Genomic DNA, 13,814 nt, shown 5'->3' on the forward strand with positions numbered 1-13,814 from the left:
GAACATTTTAATAAAAATTAATATTTTTTTCTTGAACATTAACTTACCAGATACTGAATAACTGCACAAATTAATAAGCGTCACACAAATAAACCTATTTTTCTTGTTCTCCGAAAGCGAAATATTTCCTGTTGTGCACACCAAACACGTCAGTACAAGACTAATGACTGCCTAATGACAGGCAATCGGCTGCTAAAATATTCGCTGCTAGTATTAGTGGAGAGAAGTGGTGCGCCTGCATGGAAGGCGCATAAGGGAAATGAATGCAACACGATTAAAGTAATCAGTCATTAGTGAACGTTGTAGTTCGTTATTAATAATTATGTATAACAGGATATTATAAAAATTAAGTTACGAAATTTTTATTAAAATGTCTCTTACATACCGTTATATTGGCTGGGCCGCAAAAACATTTGTTGTGGGCCGCATGCAGCCCACGGGCCGCGAGTTTGACATGTTTGGTGTACAGTGATGGTGTAGTCCCAGATTCCCTGTATTCCTGTATGTACTCACTAGCTCTGTGGCCTTGATCAAATTCTCTCACTTCTGTGTCTCAGTTTTCTCATCTGTAAAATGGGATATTAATTCATATTTCATAGAGCATGAGTGGGAAACAAGGTAATGTCCCTGGCATCTGGTACATTCTACCTTTCTGCTCTCCTCGCTGGTGTTTCTCCACAACACTTGTCTCATTTAGCCTTGCTAGTTTCCTTTTCTGCTGATTGTCCCTCCCCTCCAACTAGACCTTAGGCTCCCAGAGACCTCTCCTCCTCAAGGTCATCCATCCTAAAGTTATTCGCCCAGGTTCAAACCGACCCACTGAGTCCCGATAGGCCAAAGGGGAGACCCAGGGACTTCCTGTCTGAAAGCCTCTAAGGTGATGACTTAAGCCAGCTCCCGCCCTTCACCCTGGAGCCCAACTTCTATAATCATTTTTCTCAAGATATAGAATTTCTCAGAAGCCTGATAGAACCAAATTCTGCCTCTCCTCTGGCTTTCCCTCCTCTGGCTTTCAGGAAGACACTGGGAAGGGAGGGTGCTGGGCTGAGATCAGATAAGCCCCCCATAGTCAGGATCAGCTTCTATCACTTGTTGAGGTGAGCACATCTTAGTTGTTCCCTCTTCTCAGAATAGTGACTCTTTCACCCATTATGGAGGGGGTGGGGAATGAGGGATGAGCTCTCCACTGGATGCCAGCAGACTGGGTTCTAACAATCCTTCTCTGACCTCCTTTCCTGCAGCTATTCAATGGGAGTCAGCTTTCCATCATCTTTTTCGGTCGTCCTCCTTCTCTAGACTACCTTCTCCAGCCTTCTGCACCTCACCCACCATCAAGCCTTAGAGCTACTTCTCCCAGGGCAATGACCTTCTTGACAGCCCTGCTGTTTTCATTACTCAAATGCTATCCTGTTCCCACTGAAAGAATCCAACCTTGAATGCTGTTCTGATTGGGTTACCCCTTATTCCCATCAGATCCTTGTTTGTGATGGGTCCAGTCACCTGGAAACAAGAGTTTTTGGGACTGAGTTTTGGGATCTGCCACCACCACGTCAGTCTTAGCCCCTAACACAACCCTCTAGCTTTAAAAAGACTAATCTCTAAGCCAAAAGTCCTTTTGGAGTTCTGACTGTAGAGTAGCCAAGTACTGGTGGTCTTTCATTTTACTTTCAGCCCAGTCTCTTTATATGTAAGCACAGAGATGCTTGATCAAATGGTGGGAAAGAACATCACATTTATTATTTCACTGTTCAAACATTTATACTTGTTCTCAGGTGTCAGCTTGAACAGCAATCCTCCTCAGTCTACATCAGATTCCCCTCTCAGACTCCTCCTATATGGCACTTGCCACAATCTATGGTACATATATATACAATTATCTGTCCAATGTCATTCCCTTTCCCATTGGCCTGGTTGACTCCATGGTGGCATGGACTGTCCATCTTGTCTACTATGTGGCCCCAAGGCCTATTCCTGCATGGGATTCTGACAAGGACCTGCTGACTGAATAAAAATTCAGGCCCCCTTGGGAGATGGGATCCCAACAACTATAGAAGAGGAAGTTGCCTAGCACTGACACTAGCACTAAACATGAGGCTGAGTAAAGTGCTCTAGACAAGTGGATCTCCAGGGAGAAGGATGAAGTTCAGGAAGGCTTCCTGACAGAGGCATAGCTAGGCTCACATGGTACACGGACTAAAGCATAAAGCATTCACAGGCTGTCCTACAAGGGCACTGCCACCTAACTCAAATGTATCCAGGAGGACCCTAAGATAACTTATTTCACCTATAAGGAAACTGAGGCCCAAAGCAGGACATAGACTAGTTCCTAAAGAAGCCCAGACCTAAGCCTCTTGGGGTCTTGCAATTACCATGTTACACTAGGAGCTCAGAGACCAGCAGAATTGCAGAGCATGTTCCTGCTCTTTTCCAGAAGTATCTACTTTACACTTGACTGAAAAATGTTTCAGGAAGAGGGGGCAGGGTGCTGCTGGTGCTGCCTTGGTAAGGCGGAAAGAATGATTTGGCAGTCACCTTGGGAAGGGGTGGGCAGCAGGAACCCTGCTGTAAAGGGTCAGAAATCTTTCAGAGGGAGGCCTGTTTGTGACTCTCAAGCAGGCTTGACCTTCGACAGAAAGCTGGTTTCTGAGGGAGAGCAAAATAAGCAATAATCTTGGTTTCCTTTATCATCCAGGTGCCTCCACAGGAGAGTGGGGCCACAAAAGCCTTTTTTGTTTGTTTTGTTTTTGGAATTCGCAATTGTCTATTTTCTTAAGTCTTCTCACTAGGCTAGAATCATGTGGTCTTGTAGAGTCAGGCCTAGATCTTGCCCCTGAAATCCCCAGCAAGCAGAGAACAGGGGTTCAATGTTTGCTGAACAAACCATCCTTTCCACATGCGTGACTCCTCAGCTTAAGACTTTGCTGAACCAGGAAATATACCCAGAAACCCAGAAGAGAAGAATTCAAAGATAAAAGCATTGGAGAATCAGATAGGAAAAATACTCAGCAGATATAATCAATACAAGTTTGGTTCTTTGAAAATACCTTTAAAATTGACAAATCTTGGCAAGTTTTGATCAGGAGAAATCACTAACAACACTAGAGTGAAAAAATGACAAACTGACAACAGAGAGATTTTAAAAAGACAGGAGAAAATTACATAAAACTATAGCAAGAAATTAAAAATCTAGGTAAACAGGTAAACTATGAAATTACCAAAGACCTTTCACAAGTGTTACCTCAATAAACCCTCCCAACAGCTCTGTGCCTTGGACAGGTAGTGCTCCTATTATGTTTTCTAGAAGAGATAAAGAGGTGGACACCCAGCACAAGGGCTTTGACAAGCTACCCTGTTTGTCTCAAAGGTCACAGCCATGGGAGCACATGCACATCGATGACACTGAACTGCATCACTGAAGGGCTTCTAATCATTGCCTTAAGCCTTACGCCCCCTAGTTGAATGGCCAGACTTATTTATTTTTCCACTTCAGATGCCATAAGGGGTTTCACTTTATTTTTACTTCAAAAACAGCACCATAAAAATCCTTGATGATTAGAGCTCCAGCTGTCTTAAGTTGTTTGTCAAGGGATCAGTTACTCAAATCTCCTAAGGAGGGAAACAGTTTCAGGCGAGAAGCCATGGGAGCTGAGAAACGCAAATGTCTCATCTCTGAAAACTTTCAGACTCCCTCTTGTTCACTGCCTGGCCTGCCCCCTGCTCTCCCTCTCCCAAACCCACCATCTGCTCTCCAGAGAGCAGATCAAATTTTCAGGCTAAGGTACCCTGGCGCCAAGGACTCAGCCCCTCCATGCTACCTTCTGCCCCCCCACCAACTTAGAAATCCAACACCATGACCTAAATGGACTGCAGCCACATAAAACCACAAAGTAAAGTTTATAAAGCTTTATTAAACATTTCAAACAGCTGTGCAACGAACACACCAGAAATAAAAGCTCCAGAATAGCAGTCCAAATGTTCCACAAGTGTGGCCTCCTGGTCCCATTTCCTAGATGGACTGCCTCCAGTTCTGTCCTCTGCCTGGCCCACCTCCCTTCCCGCTCAGGCAAGAGAAAGATGGATGGTTTAGACTGGAGGGACAACCATACCGACTGCCAGTGGGCAGGGGCCAGGAGAAAGTCTCGTTTGCCAACACTTGTATGAAAGCGCAGAAACAGCAAAAAAGCAAGTGACAGTCACAAGTCTTCCTCTTTGTATTCTTCATAGAGTCTATATGTGCAGGACGGAAGGAGCTCCTGGCACGAGGATGGTCACTGCTCCCCTCTGTCTTGTCTGAACCACCTTGGAGTCCAGTGTGCTGGTCACTCTGCAATCCCATGCTAAATAAAAACTGTAGCGGCACCTACTATAGTAGCTATTGCTATACCTCAAAATCAGGACACATTCAATAAAGCTTATTTAAAAGGAATATACACATGTATTTGTTCACGTACACACACGGCACACCAAAAAATATCCAAATACCTATCAAGGGATCATGGCTGTTTTGAAACACACAAGTACTCTCTCATTCACTCGGCTGGGGACTCTAGATCTACATGAACACACTACACCTCAATCCTGCAGAGCATGCACAGGAGAGACAATGAGGCCAACCCCCTGCCCCCTTTGGACAGCTAAGGAGGGCAGGAGGAAGGACAAAGGAGTGAGGCTGAGCATGAGCCCAGACACCCAGGTGAAAGAGCAACATGTATCTGTTACTTCTTTCTTAAAAATGAAGTGGAAAAAATACTGGAGATTTGTGAACAACAGTCAGTCAATACATGTTTCTGTCTAGCCTGCTGATCAGGGAAAGAAGAATGAAAAAGCGAGGCTCTCGGGCGTCAGCAATCTCTTTAAATTCGAGATAAGTGCAAAAATGAGCCCTGTCTTGGACAGATGCTCCCTAAAAAGGAAAGGGGTAGAAGAGAACTAAAGGGAAACCAGGAGAGGAACTGAGGACTTGGGAATATTCTGGGAAGGCAAAAGACCCTGACAAGGAGGGAGTGACAGAGGTGACAATGAACTTGGCATTTTATCTGCCCAGGTCATGCTGGGATAGTTGATCAGGATGGGTGCAAACTCCTCGCAGGAATGAGGCGAGGGGGGGGGGGAGGGGTGCATCTTGACAGCTGGGACCAAGATGGGGACAGAACACACACAACCACAAGACCACCCACGACTATAGGACTCTACAATAAAAGCACCTGTCAGTGCTATTATTCACATTATAAGGATAAAACATCACAGGCCAAAAAGGCGCCGTCAGGAATGTGGCACCCGCAGGCTGCGGGATTTGAAACTCCAATGCTTTATGACCTATGTCAATGCCTCCCCTCCCGTCTTCTGCTTCCTTAGAAAGCTAAATGTGCAGGCTGTTAGGTGCCCACAACGCTGGGGTCATGTGCTGATTCCGGAAGCGGGGAATCGGAGCAGTGGTACAGGAAACAGTTTCCCCAGCAGCTATAGCAGATGAGGAACAGAGCTGCTAGGAAAACCAAGGCACAAATTGTGCAAGGCTTCCGCTCCAGGAGGAAGCTGAGCAGGTAGAAGCCCATGAACATGGAGTGGCTGAACCACAGGGCGGGGTTGAGGGGCTTGGGGATGAGGAGGACAGGCAGCAGCCACTGGAGGCAATACATGATCTCTGTCAGGCAGGGCCTTCGCCAAGGCCGCTGAACACCGCTGCAGGAACCGACCTAATGGGAGCCCGCGGGCGTGGGCGCTGCCCTCCGCGTTCTTCAACCCTCACTCTCCAGGAGCTCAGCCGCTGTGCTCTCTGGCTGTCAGCCCAGGATCACCAAGGCAGCAGGGGTCCTGAAGAGAAAAGTCAACACAACAGACAGACAAAAACAGACAGACAGACAGACACAAAACAAAAAACAAACAAACAAAAAAACAGGAACAGAATGTATACTTATTTGGGAAAATGGATCATGGTTAACAACAGTAAATGTGAATGCCCTTTCCTCCCTGCCCACCCAGGGAAGTCACCATTTCTAGAAGCCTCCTGGGGTGTCTCCCCTGGGCTTCTTGGGGGCTCTTCCGTCAGGTCCCAAACAGTGGACTGGCTTTGCCTGGGCCCCGCCCAGCAGAGATCATGTATCGCCTCCTGGGGCTGCGGCCCGTCCTCAAGGGGTCCAGACCTCACAATACCGCTCTGTGGTTGCCATCAAATGGTCATGGCTTGATGTTGTGCCCCACAGGATTAGCACAGGGTTCTCTCTCACAGCAGGTGCTCAGTAGAGAGTTAAATCAGTTAGTGGCACAGGGCCTGCGGGAAATTGCAGTAGCAGCAGTACCATCAAATATTTTGTTTTAAGATGGCAGCCTGGAATGAGCTTGCTTTTACAAATTAGCTTGGCGTCATTTTACCAAAATCAGCCAAGTTCTTAGAAAGTGAATATAAAAAAAAATTAAAAATCACCATGCTACTTTGTCTAAACCGACCTCGCTTGGATCACTTACACTCTCCATCTGCTGCTGGCACTGTATAGAACCCGATTTCTGTGAGCCTTTAATAAAAATTAATTTTCTGTCCACATAGGGGCAAATGCTAGTTGGCCCCTGTGCCAGGCAGTGTGCTGGAGAGAAGTGCTCTCCGGTGGCGGGCCACCAGTGCGCTGGAGCCGCACTCGAAGACCCGCTCGCATTAAGGTCTAATTGATGCGCCTGGATACCGCGGCAGCCACAACCCTCTGGTGGCGGTAGCAAAACCCTGCTCCAGCCGCCCAGAGCAACGAATACAAAGAACCTCGTTGGCTGCGGAAGACCAGGGCGGGTGGGGGGTGGGGTTGGGGGTGGAGAACAGAAGACAGAGGTTGAAATGACCTGTCCAGCAGCAAACTATCCCACAGCGCATTCTGACCACTTCACGCGAGAGCTCATCCCATCCCTTCTGCACATACAAAGGTGCCAATCCCTCCTGTACCCCTCTCAGAGGGTATACCCAGTAACTACCGTTTTCCCGCCTAGAGTTCAGTGCCCTGGTAGGAATCCTACAATCGCCACGGCCATAGGTCTAGCAACGTAAGAAGTGGGACTCAAGGAACCAGGGAAAGATTACACGCTCAGAGACTCCTGTGAAACAGAGGACGCTGGCTTACAGCACATCAAATATTCGAAAAAGAGCGCTGAGCAGGGGCCTGTGAAGACAAGGCTCCTGGAAGGGGCAGCCTTTTCTGTTCCGTGGGTAAATGATCCCTCTCTAAATTAGGTATCCATCTGTGCCCAAGGTGGGTTCTGGGACGGCACCGGACATTGGGCTCAAAGAGATGAGGTCCGTACAAGAGGCGCACAAACCCTACACTTGGGCAGTTCGCTACTCAGAGTTGCAATCCCCCTCCATTTTACACTAAAATTCAAAAGCGAGTACAGCAGAATCTTCTGGAAAGGGGCTAAAATGAAACTCTGGAGGCGGGGGTCGGTGTGGAAAGAGCAGATGGATTATTTTTTCCTCTCCTAGCGAATGAGGAGCGCCCCCGGTCCCCCCACCCTACAGGACCCCCTCCCCCCAAGTGCGCATGCGCATTTGGGTGGCGGGCGGATACTTAAGGGGCGGCTGCGGCAGTGCGCCCAACAGCGGACTTCGAGAGACCAGCGGCCCTCGGCGAACCCTCAGCCTTCGGCAAACTCTCTCAACCACCCATTCTCGGGACCATGGCGGCAGTGGCGGCAGCATCGGCTGAACTGCTCATCATCGGCTGGTACATTTTCCGCGTGCTGCTGCAGGTAAGTGTGCCCGGGGTACCGGGTGGCAGAGGGGTCCCAATGTGTGTACCCTGAACCCGCAAGCCCACGTTGCAATTGCCGCCTCTCATACCCATCCTATCCTGATTGCCGCGATCCCTGATTGCCGCGATCCCTGCCCGCCCGAGTGCCGCGGCCGGCACCACGCGCCCCCACCCGTCCCCTGCGCCCTCCTCCTAGCGCAGACCCTTCTCAGTGCGCCCGCGCCCGGCTGGGAACAAAGAGTTGGGGCGCGGCGGGCGCCAGCAGCCGACGAACGCTGAGGCTCTTAGCAACCAACGTGGTAAGAAAAACCCGCTACACTCAGACTCGACCCCAGGAGGGAGGCGGGGCACCTCTGTTTTGCGAAGAGACTTTACAACTCGCATAGCAAAAATTTTCCGCCTTAAAAAAATTGCGCATTGCGGGGAAATTTTCTTTTTAAAAAATATAGCGCTTGCGGGGCTGAGACGAAAAATAAATTAGGAAAAGGCACTTCTCAAAAACAAATACAAAGCACTTCACAAAGACCAACAAACTAGGAAAAAAGTAATTCGCGGGAGGAAAAAAGTAATTCGCGGGGGGGAAAATGAATTCGAGAAAATGCGCATTGCAGGAAAAATAGACAAAAGCATTTGGCAGAAAAATTGCATTAGATAAAAAGCGCATTGCAGAAAAAAATATAGACAAAGAAGCTAACAAAAAATGAATCAGATAAAAGCGCTTTGAGGAAAACAATTAAAGGAAAAGGGTCTTTGCAGGAAAATGGAGAGAAAAAAAGCGCTTCCTAAAAAACCAAATTTGCTTTATTTTAAAAAAAAAATCTAATAGAGGCAAAGCACTTTGTGTAAAAAAAAAAAAAAAAATCAGAAGAAAGCGCTTTGCCCATAAAATCATTTACCCTAAAAGCACCCTTTGCAGGAATAATTTCCTGCTAAAGGATTCTTTTGCCAAAGGACTTGCTATTTCCTTCAAGGTGTTCCTGGAATGCTGCATTTACTGGGTAGGATTCCCTTTTCGAAATTCTCCAGGGACCCAGCCTATTGCAAGAAGTGAGGTATACTTAAGTTTTAGGTCCAATCAGCTTGCTGCCATGTAGCCTTCAGCACAACTGGAAAAGCTCCAGCTGCTCTGACTCGTGGACAAGCTGTGCCCCTGCCTACCTCTCCTAGTTGGACAGGTGGGCGGGGCAGGGGGTGGGGCGGTGGCGGGAACAGAAGCGCTGTACACAGGCTGCGGGTCCCCACATCTAAGGGCAGTCCTGGGTCTCTCACTACAGGTGTTCAGGTACTCCCTGCAGAAGGTGGCGTACACCGTGTCGAGAACCGGGCGGCACGTGCTGGGAGAGCGCCGCCGGGCCCCCAACTGAGGCCCCAGCCCCCAGCCCTGGGCGGCCATGTCACCAGGTGCTCCTGTGCATCTCGCCCAGCATGGGAGCCAGTGCCACCCAGGAATAGGGGGTCCCCTGTGCTCTCTCGCCAGAGGAGCATTTGCCAAGGTCAATGAGGGGCTGGCAGGCCTCCAGAGAAGCAGCACCGCAATGACGACAATACCTGATCCCTTTCCAACCCCTTTGTAGCCCTCCCACTATGGGGCGGGATAGAGGGAGGAGGAGGGATGGAGGGAGAACTCAGATTTGGGCATAGGCATTCTGATCTGGACCAAGTCGGACAGCGACATCCCAGCCCCACAGCCAGGGCCAGACCAGCAGGCCCCACCACAGAGATCCAGACTACGACACCAGCAGCAGAATGAACATTCCAACATCATCGGCCAGCCGAAGCCCTGAATCTCTGAGCAGCAGACAAGGAGTCAATTGCGTGCCTGTGTGGCGGGACAAGAGGGTTTGGGTGGGGGAGGAAGAGGGTTAAGAAACAGAGCGGGGCCCTCTCACTGTCCCTTGCCTACTGCACGTGCATTCCAGCCTTGCTGCCTTTGCTCCCTCTATTCCTCCTTCCCCCTCACTGCCTCCCAAGCCCACCCTACCAGAAAAAATGTGTCACTCAATTCGGACCTATTCAATCAGTAAAAGAATCCCAACTTTACTAAAACACCTCCGAGCCCCCAGTCCCTCATTGATCTTTTCCCTGGTCTCATGCAATTGTGGTCAATATTGTGGTAATCGCTAATTGTAATAATTGTGTAAGAGCATTAGTTGTGCTTCCCCGGCTAGATTGTAAGCTCCTGGAGGACAGGGACCACCTCTCAAAAAATTAAAAAAAAAAGCACCTCCCCCATCTCGCACAGTGTCCCAGGACCCTGTGGGGCGGTGGAAGCGCACCAAAAAGTTGTCTCTTGTAACTTCTTTTGTGGCTGCGACACATACTTCTAAGACTGGGTTGATGTGCCCATTGTGAAGTAGGCATGATACTTGGGAGAGGGAGGGAAGGAGGGGGAGGCAACAAAATGGGTATTGGGACCCTCATATATCTCAACACGGTCCTGAGATAAAGGACCATATCCTCCTCCCCAAAGAGGTCTTCACTTGTGGTCTCAGAATAAGAGACCACTACCCACTCCCTCCCAGAGAAGTAGGTGCCTTCACTTGTCCAGGGATAAGGTGCCTTGGCAGATAATCACTGGGAAAGATGGGAGGAGTGGAATGCTGGGAGTGGCCCTCAAAATGGGGTACTAGGAATGGGGAAGGGGAGTGCGGGGGGGTGGAGGGGGACGACACATGACAGGACTTCAGAACACAAGCCCTACCTCTATTCAGGAGCCCCAAGGAAATGAGTACTGGGCAGGTGGGCACTGGGTTGGGCAATGAATATGGGATAAGTAGTATGCTGTGGCGCCTCCCTTGCCCAGTTCATTCTTCTAGGCCCTATAACCTCTACTAGGACCATTACAAGGGCATCCTGCTGGTCCTACTACTCTCAGGTATCCCCCCACCCCCAGGATCCTCTCTTCAGCTCACTCACCCCAATACTGGGTTTTCTGCTTCTAGAATTAGCCTCCTTATTTTTAGCAGTGCTTACCATGACCCTGGCCCTCATGTCAGGGTGGGTGGGCTGCTCAGCTCCAGACTTCTCTCCCTTTTCCCACTCCTCAGTGAGTTAGGGCTCCTGTTACATGGGGTCAGCTGACTACCTCACCAATTGGCCCTGCTGTCTATTCAGTCTTGTCTGTGGCTTTATGTGTCTCTGTCACCACACCTGTTCCTGGGTCAACACCAAGGGAGGGAGTTGGAGAGCCATAAATCTCTTTCTGCCGCTTACTCAAATCCCTTAGTCACAGCTGTCACAAACACTCTGGAGCACAACTTGCCTCACCTCCTTGAACCTAATGTTTCTGTCCTCTTAGCAAGCCCCTTGTGTTTGTCAACCCAACCACCAGCACCTCTAGAGGCATCTATAACTTCAGCTCAGCATCAGAGAATCATGGGGGTGGAGGGTGCAGACCTTAGTTCTCATATTGGCTTTGCCATCAATCAGCCCAGGGAATCTGGCCAGGTCACTTAACCCTCCTTAGTTACCCTCTGTAAAAGGGCTGCTAAGATCCCAGTGAACCCTAACATACTAGAAACATTCTGCTATCAAAATGGCAATCAGGAGTGATAGGACTGGAATGGGGGTGTGCAATCTGAGTCTCCATCTTCTGTAGGCTGGGTGGCTCCAGCTTCTACTATAGCCTGAAGGTAAGGCAGGTCTCTCCTTTTGCCTCATCAGCAGGCAATGCCCACACCTCCCTTCTGAAGCCCATCTCTTAGCAAGCCTCAAGACTGGAGTTTCTGTGGTTTTCTACCAAAACCCCCAGAACCATGAACATATTTCAACATGTGTTCTCCATGAAGGCTGCCCCTCCCTTCAGAGCCTTTCAAGGGTGTGCCTATTACCCCAGATGCTCTAACCTCAGCCCAGTTTTAAGGCAGCTGGGTTCATTGAGACAGGCTGCAGCAGCTTAGACAGGTCTGGCTGCTCTGGACACAGGAGGTAGCCTCAGAGCTTTCCAGATGATCTTGGCAAAGCCCCTCCGCAGGGCTTTCTCCATCCATACATCAGCAGGGTTCAGAGGATTGTGAGATGTCAGACTTCCAGGCAAAAGCTGCCATCATGGCCTACACCTCCATGGGTGGGCTTGAGTGTGCAATGTCCACTCCCTTCTTTTGTCCCCCATTCCCAAACCATCATGCCTTGGCAACAAACATCACCCAACAGAGAAGACAGAAGGAATGTGTTCACTTTCTATTCCAGTGCAAGGACTAGAAGTCTGGTACAAACAACTTGTTTATAATATTTTTCCCCAGTAGTGACACCATTAAAACATTTTATTCTGACAGATAGCAATGGGAGGAGCTGAAAATGACTACTTTTATTGTAAAGCCCTTAGTCCACAGTCTCCCCTTTTCCTAAACCAGTGATGGTGAACCTATGACACGCGTGTCAGAGGTGACACGCGAACTCATTTTTTTGGTTGATATTTCTTTGTTAAATGGCATTTAAATATATAAAATAAATATCAAAAATATAAATCTTTGTTTTACTATGGTTGCAAAGATCAAAAAATTTCTATATGTGACACGGCAACAGAGTTAAATTAGGGTTTTTCAAAATGCTGACACGCCGAGCTCAAAAGGTTCGCCATCACTGTCCTAAACTGTCTCTACCACCCCCACAAGGCCAAGGATAGTGCAGATGAGTTGTGAGAGGACTGGGATGGAACAGACCTAATGGCTTTGTGGAACTGCAGTAACAGGTGAGACTGCCCCAAGAAGGATGTTAGTTTCTTAGTTTAACCAACTGAAGTTAAGCCCCAGGGGAGTTCAGGTACCATGACGTTCAGAGGTGCTATGTGACACCTCTATCTGTGGAGTATTTGGATTGTGATTAAAGGAAGGGGCAGGGAGGACACATTTCTTGAGCTTCAACTATGGGACAGCAACAGTTTATTACACATGGTTTGAATGAGGGAGAAGGTTCGCTGTGAGCCATTTGCTAAACATCTATTTTCAAACTTGTATTTGCTCAGGAGCCAGCATCCTAAAGTGAGAGTCTGAATTTGTAGTTACTTTCTCTCCCGCCCCCGAGATTTAACTGTGCATGTGTGTGTGTGCGTGCACACACATGCGTGCACATACACACACACACACACACAACATTAATATCAGTCTCTTTTTCCCTGGTGACCTCTTACTTCCTTTATATGCCCCAGAGACATATCAGCATCTTCTCTGGGAAAGATCCTGTTCGCCCTGGTCTCACCCCCTTCTCCTTCCCATAGGGCCCATACCCCAGCAGAATCCAGATTCCTGAGCCTTCCCAGAACAGGAAGTCAGGGAGGCAGGCAACACATGGTCCCTGGTATATCACACAGTGACAGGTCTGAATGGAATGCATATGTTTCGAATATAAGAGAACAACAACAAAACGATGGCCAAACCCAGACTTCCAGATTCCTCTTGGAAACAACATATTACACATAAAAGGTTAAACTGTTTTTGGCAGCAATTCTAACGAGACCAATTTTTCAGAGACGGAATTGATCTAGTCACTGGAAACCCACCAGGGCTCTGAATCTTTTTAACAGATTTGCTTGACATCAATTAACCTCGTATTTTAAACAAACAAACAAACAAGACCTAGCATTTGGCATGAGCACTTAAGCTGGAACTTTTTTGGATCCTGGCTTGGGTGTTGCCGTCCAGAAGGCTGAGGGAATGGATGGGCCAGACCAGGCAAGGCAAACAGAGGCTGTGCCCAACACACCAGTTCCCTGGAAAGGGACAAAACACGATCCAAACCTATAAACAAGAAAGACCATTTCTTTCCCAGGACAAACCCCAGGCTGTCCAACAGTTCGCGCTGAAAAGGCACACAGAAGCCTGGAAGGAAATTAAAGGAGGTTTGGAAGCGGTCAGGAAAGAAAGCAACTATCCCCCAGCCGCCAGCCCCCATGCTCCTTTCCAGGCTACAAAGTGTGCCAGGCATCAGTCCCTCCGGCCGCCCTTGAGGGCCGCCCCCCGTATACACTGAAGGGAAAGGGACGGGTGTCCAGACGGGATGCAAAGTCAGAGGGAGGAAGAAGGACCCGAGACTCAAAGCAGAGTCACCTATCATCCCAGACACCAAAGCGGGGGCTCGGGGCAGGCA

The 13,814-nt window shown here is 48.7% G+C and overlaps 2 protein-coding genes across 5 annotated transcripts in view; one reads left to right on the top strand and one right to left on the bottom strand.

Moving 5' to 3' along the window:
* Positions 1-3,888: 3,888 nt before the first annotated feature.
* The window catches only part of BLCAP (bladder cancer associated protein), a 10,940-nt gene continuing 1,014 nt past the window's right edge, over positions 3,889-13,814 (bottom strand). The window contains exons 1-2 of one of the 2 annotated variants that reach the window (XM_023743470.1): positions 5,992-7,307; positions 3,889-5,814 (exon numbers count right to left, since the gene is read on the bottom strand). In XM_023743470.1, coding sequence (XP_023599238.1) covers positions 5,376-5,639 — 264 coding nt within the window. In that variant the 5' untranslated portion in view covers positions 5,640-5,814; positions 5,992-7,307 and the 3' untranslated portion in view covers positions 3,889-5,375. Of the gene's footprint in view, positions 5,815-5,991; positions 7,308-13,814 lie in introns of those variants that run through there. The other variant, XM_006102011.3, reaches the window with a different exon arrangement.
* On the top strand, positions 7,498-9,778 carry NNAT (neuronatin). 3 transcript variants are annotated; one of them, XM_006102009.3, is made up of 3 exons: positions 7,498-7,728; positions 8,702-8,782; positions 9,005-9,218. In XM_006102009.3, exons 1-3 carry the CDS (start codon positions 7,657-7,659, stop codon positions 9,092-9,094), a joined length of 243 nt encoding a protein of 80 aa, XP_006102071.1. In that variant the 5' UTR covers positions 7,498-7,656; the 3' UTR covers positions 9,095-9,218. The 3 variants fall into 3 exon arrangements, with proteins under 3 accessions (XP_006102071.1, XP_023599239.1, XP_006102072.1); XM_023743471.1 differs by having other exon boundaries at positions 7,521-7,728; positions 8,702-8,777; positions 9,005-9,778; XM_006102010.3 differs by lacking the exon at positions 8,702-8,782 and having other exon boundaries at positions 7,555-7,728.

The sequence above is a fragment of the Myotis lucifugus genome, unplaced genomic scaffold (genome assembly GCF_000147115.1).
Source record: "Myotis lucifugus unplaced genomic scaffold, Myoluc2.0 scaffold_393, whole genome shotgun sequence".
In the NCBI taxonomy this organism is placed as follows: domain Eukaryota; kingdom Metazoa; phylum Chordata; class Mammalia; order Chiroptera; family Vespertilionidae; genus Myotis; species Myotis lucifugus.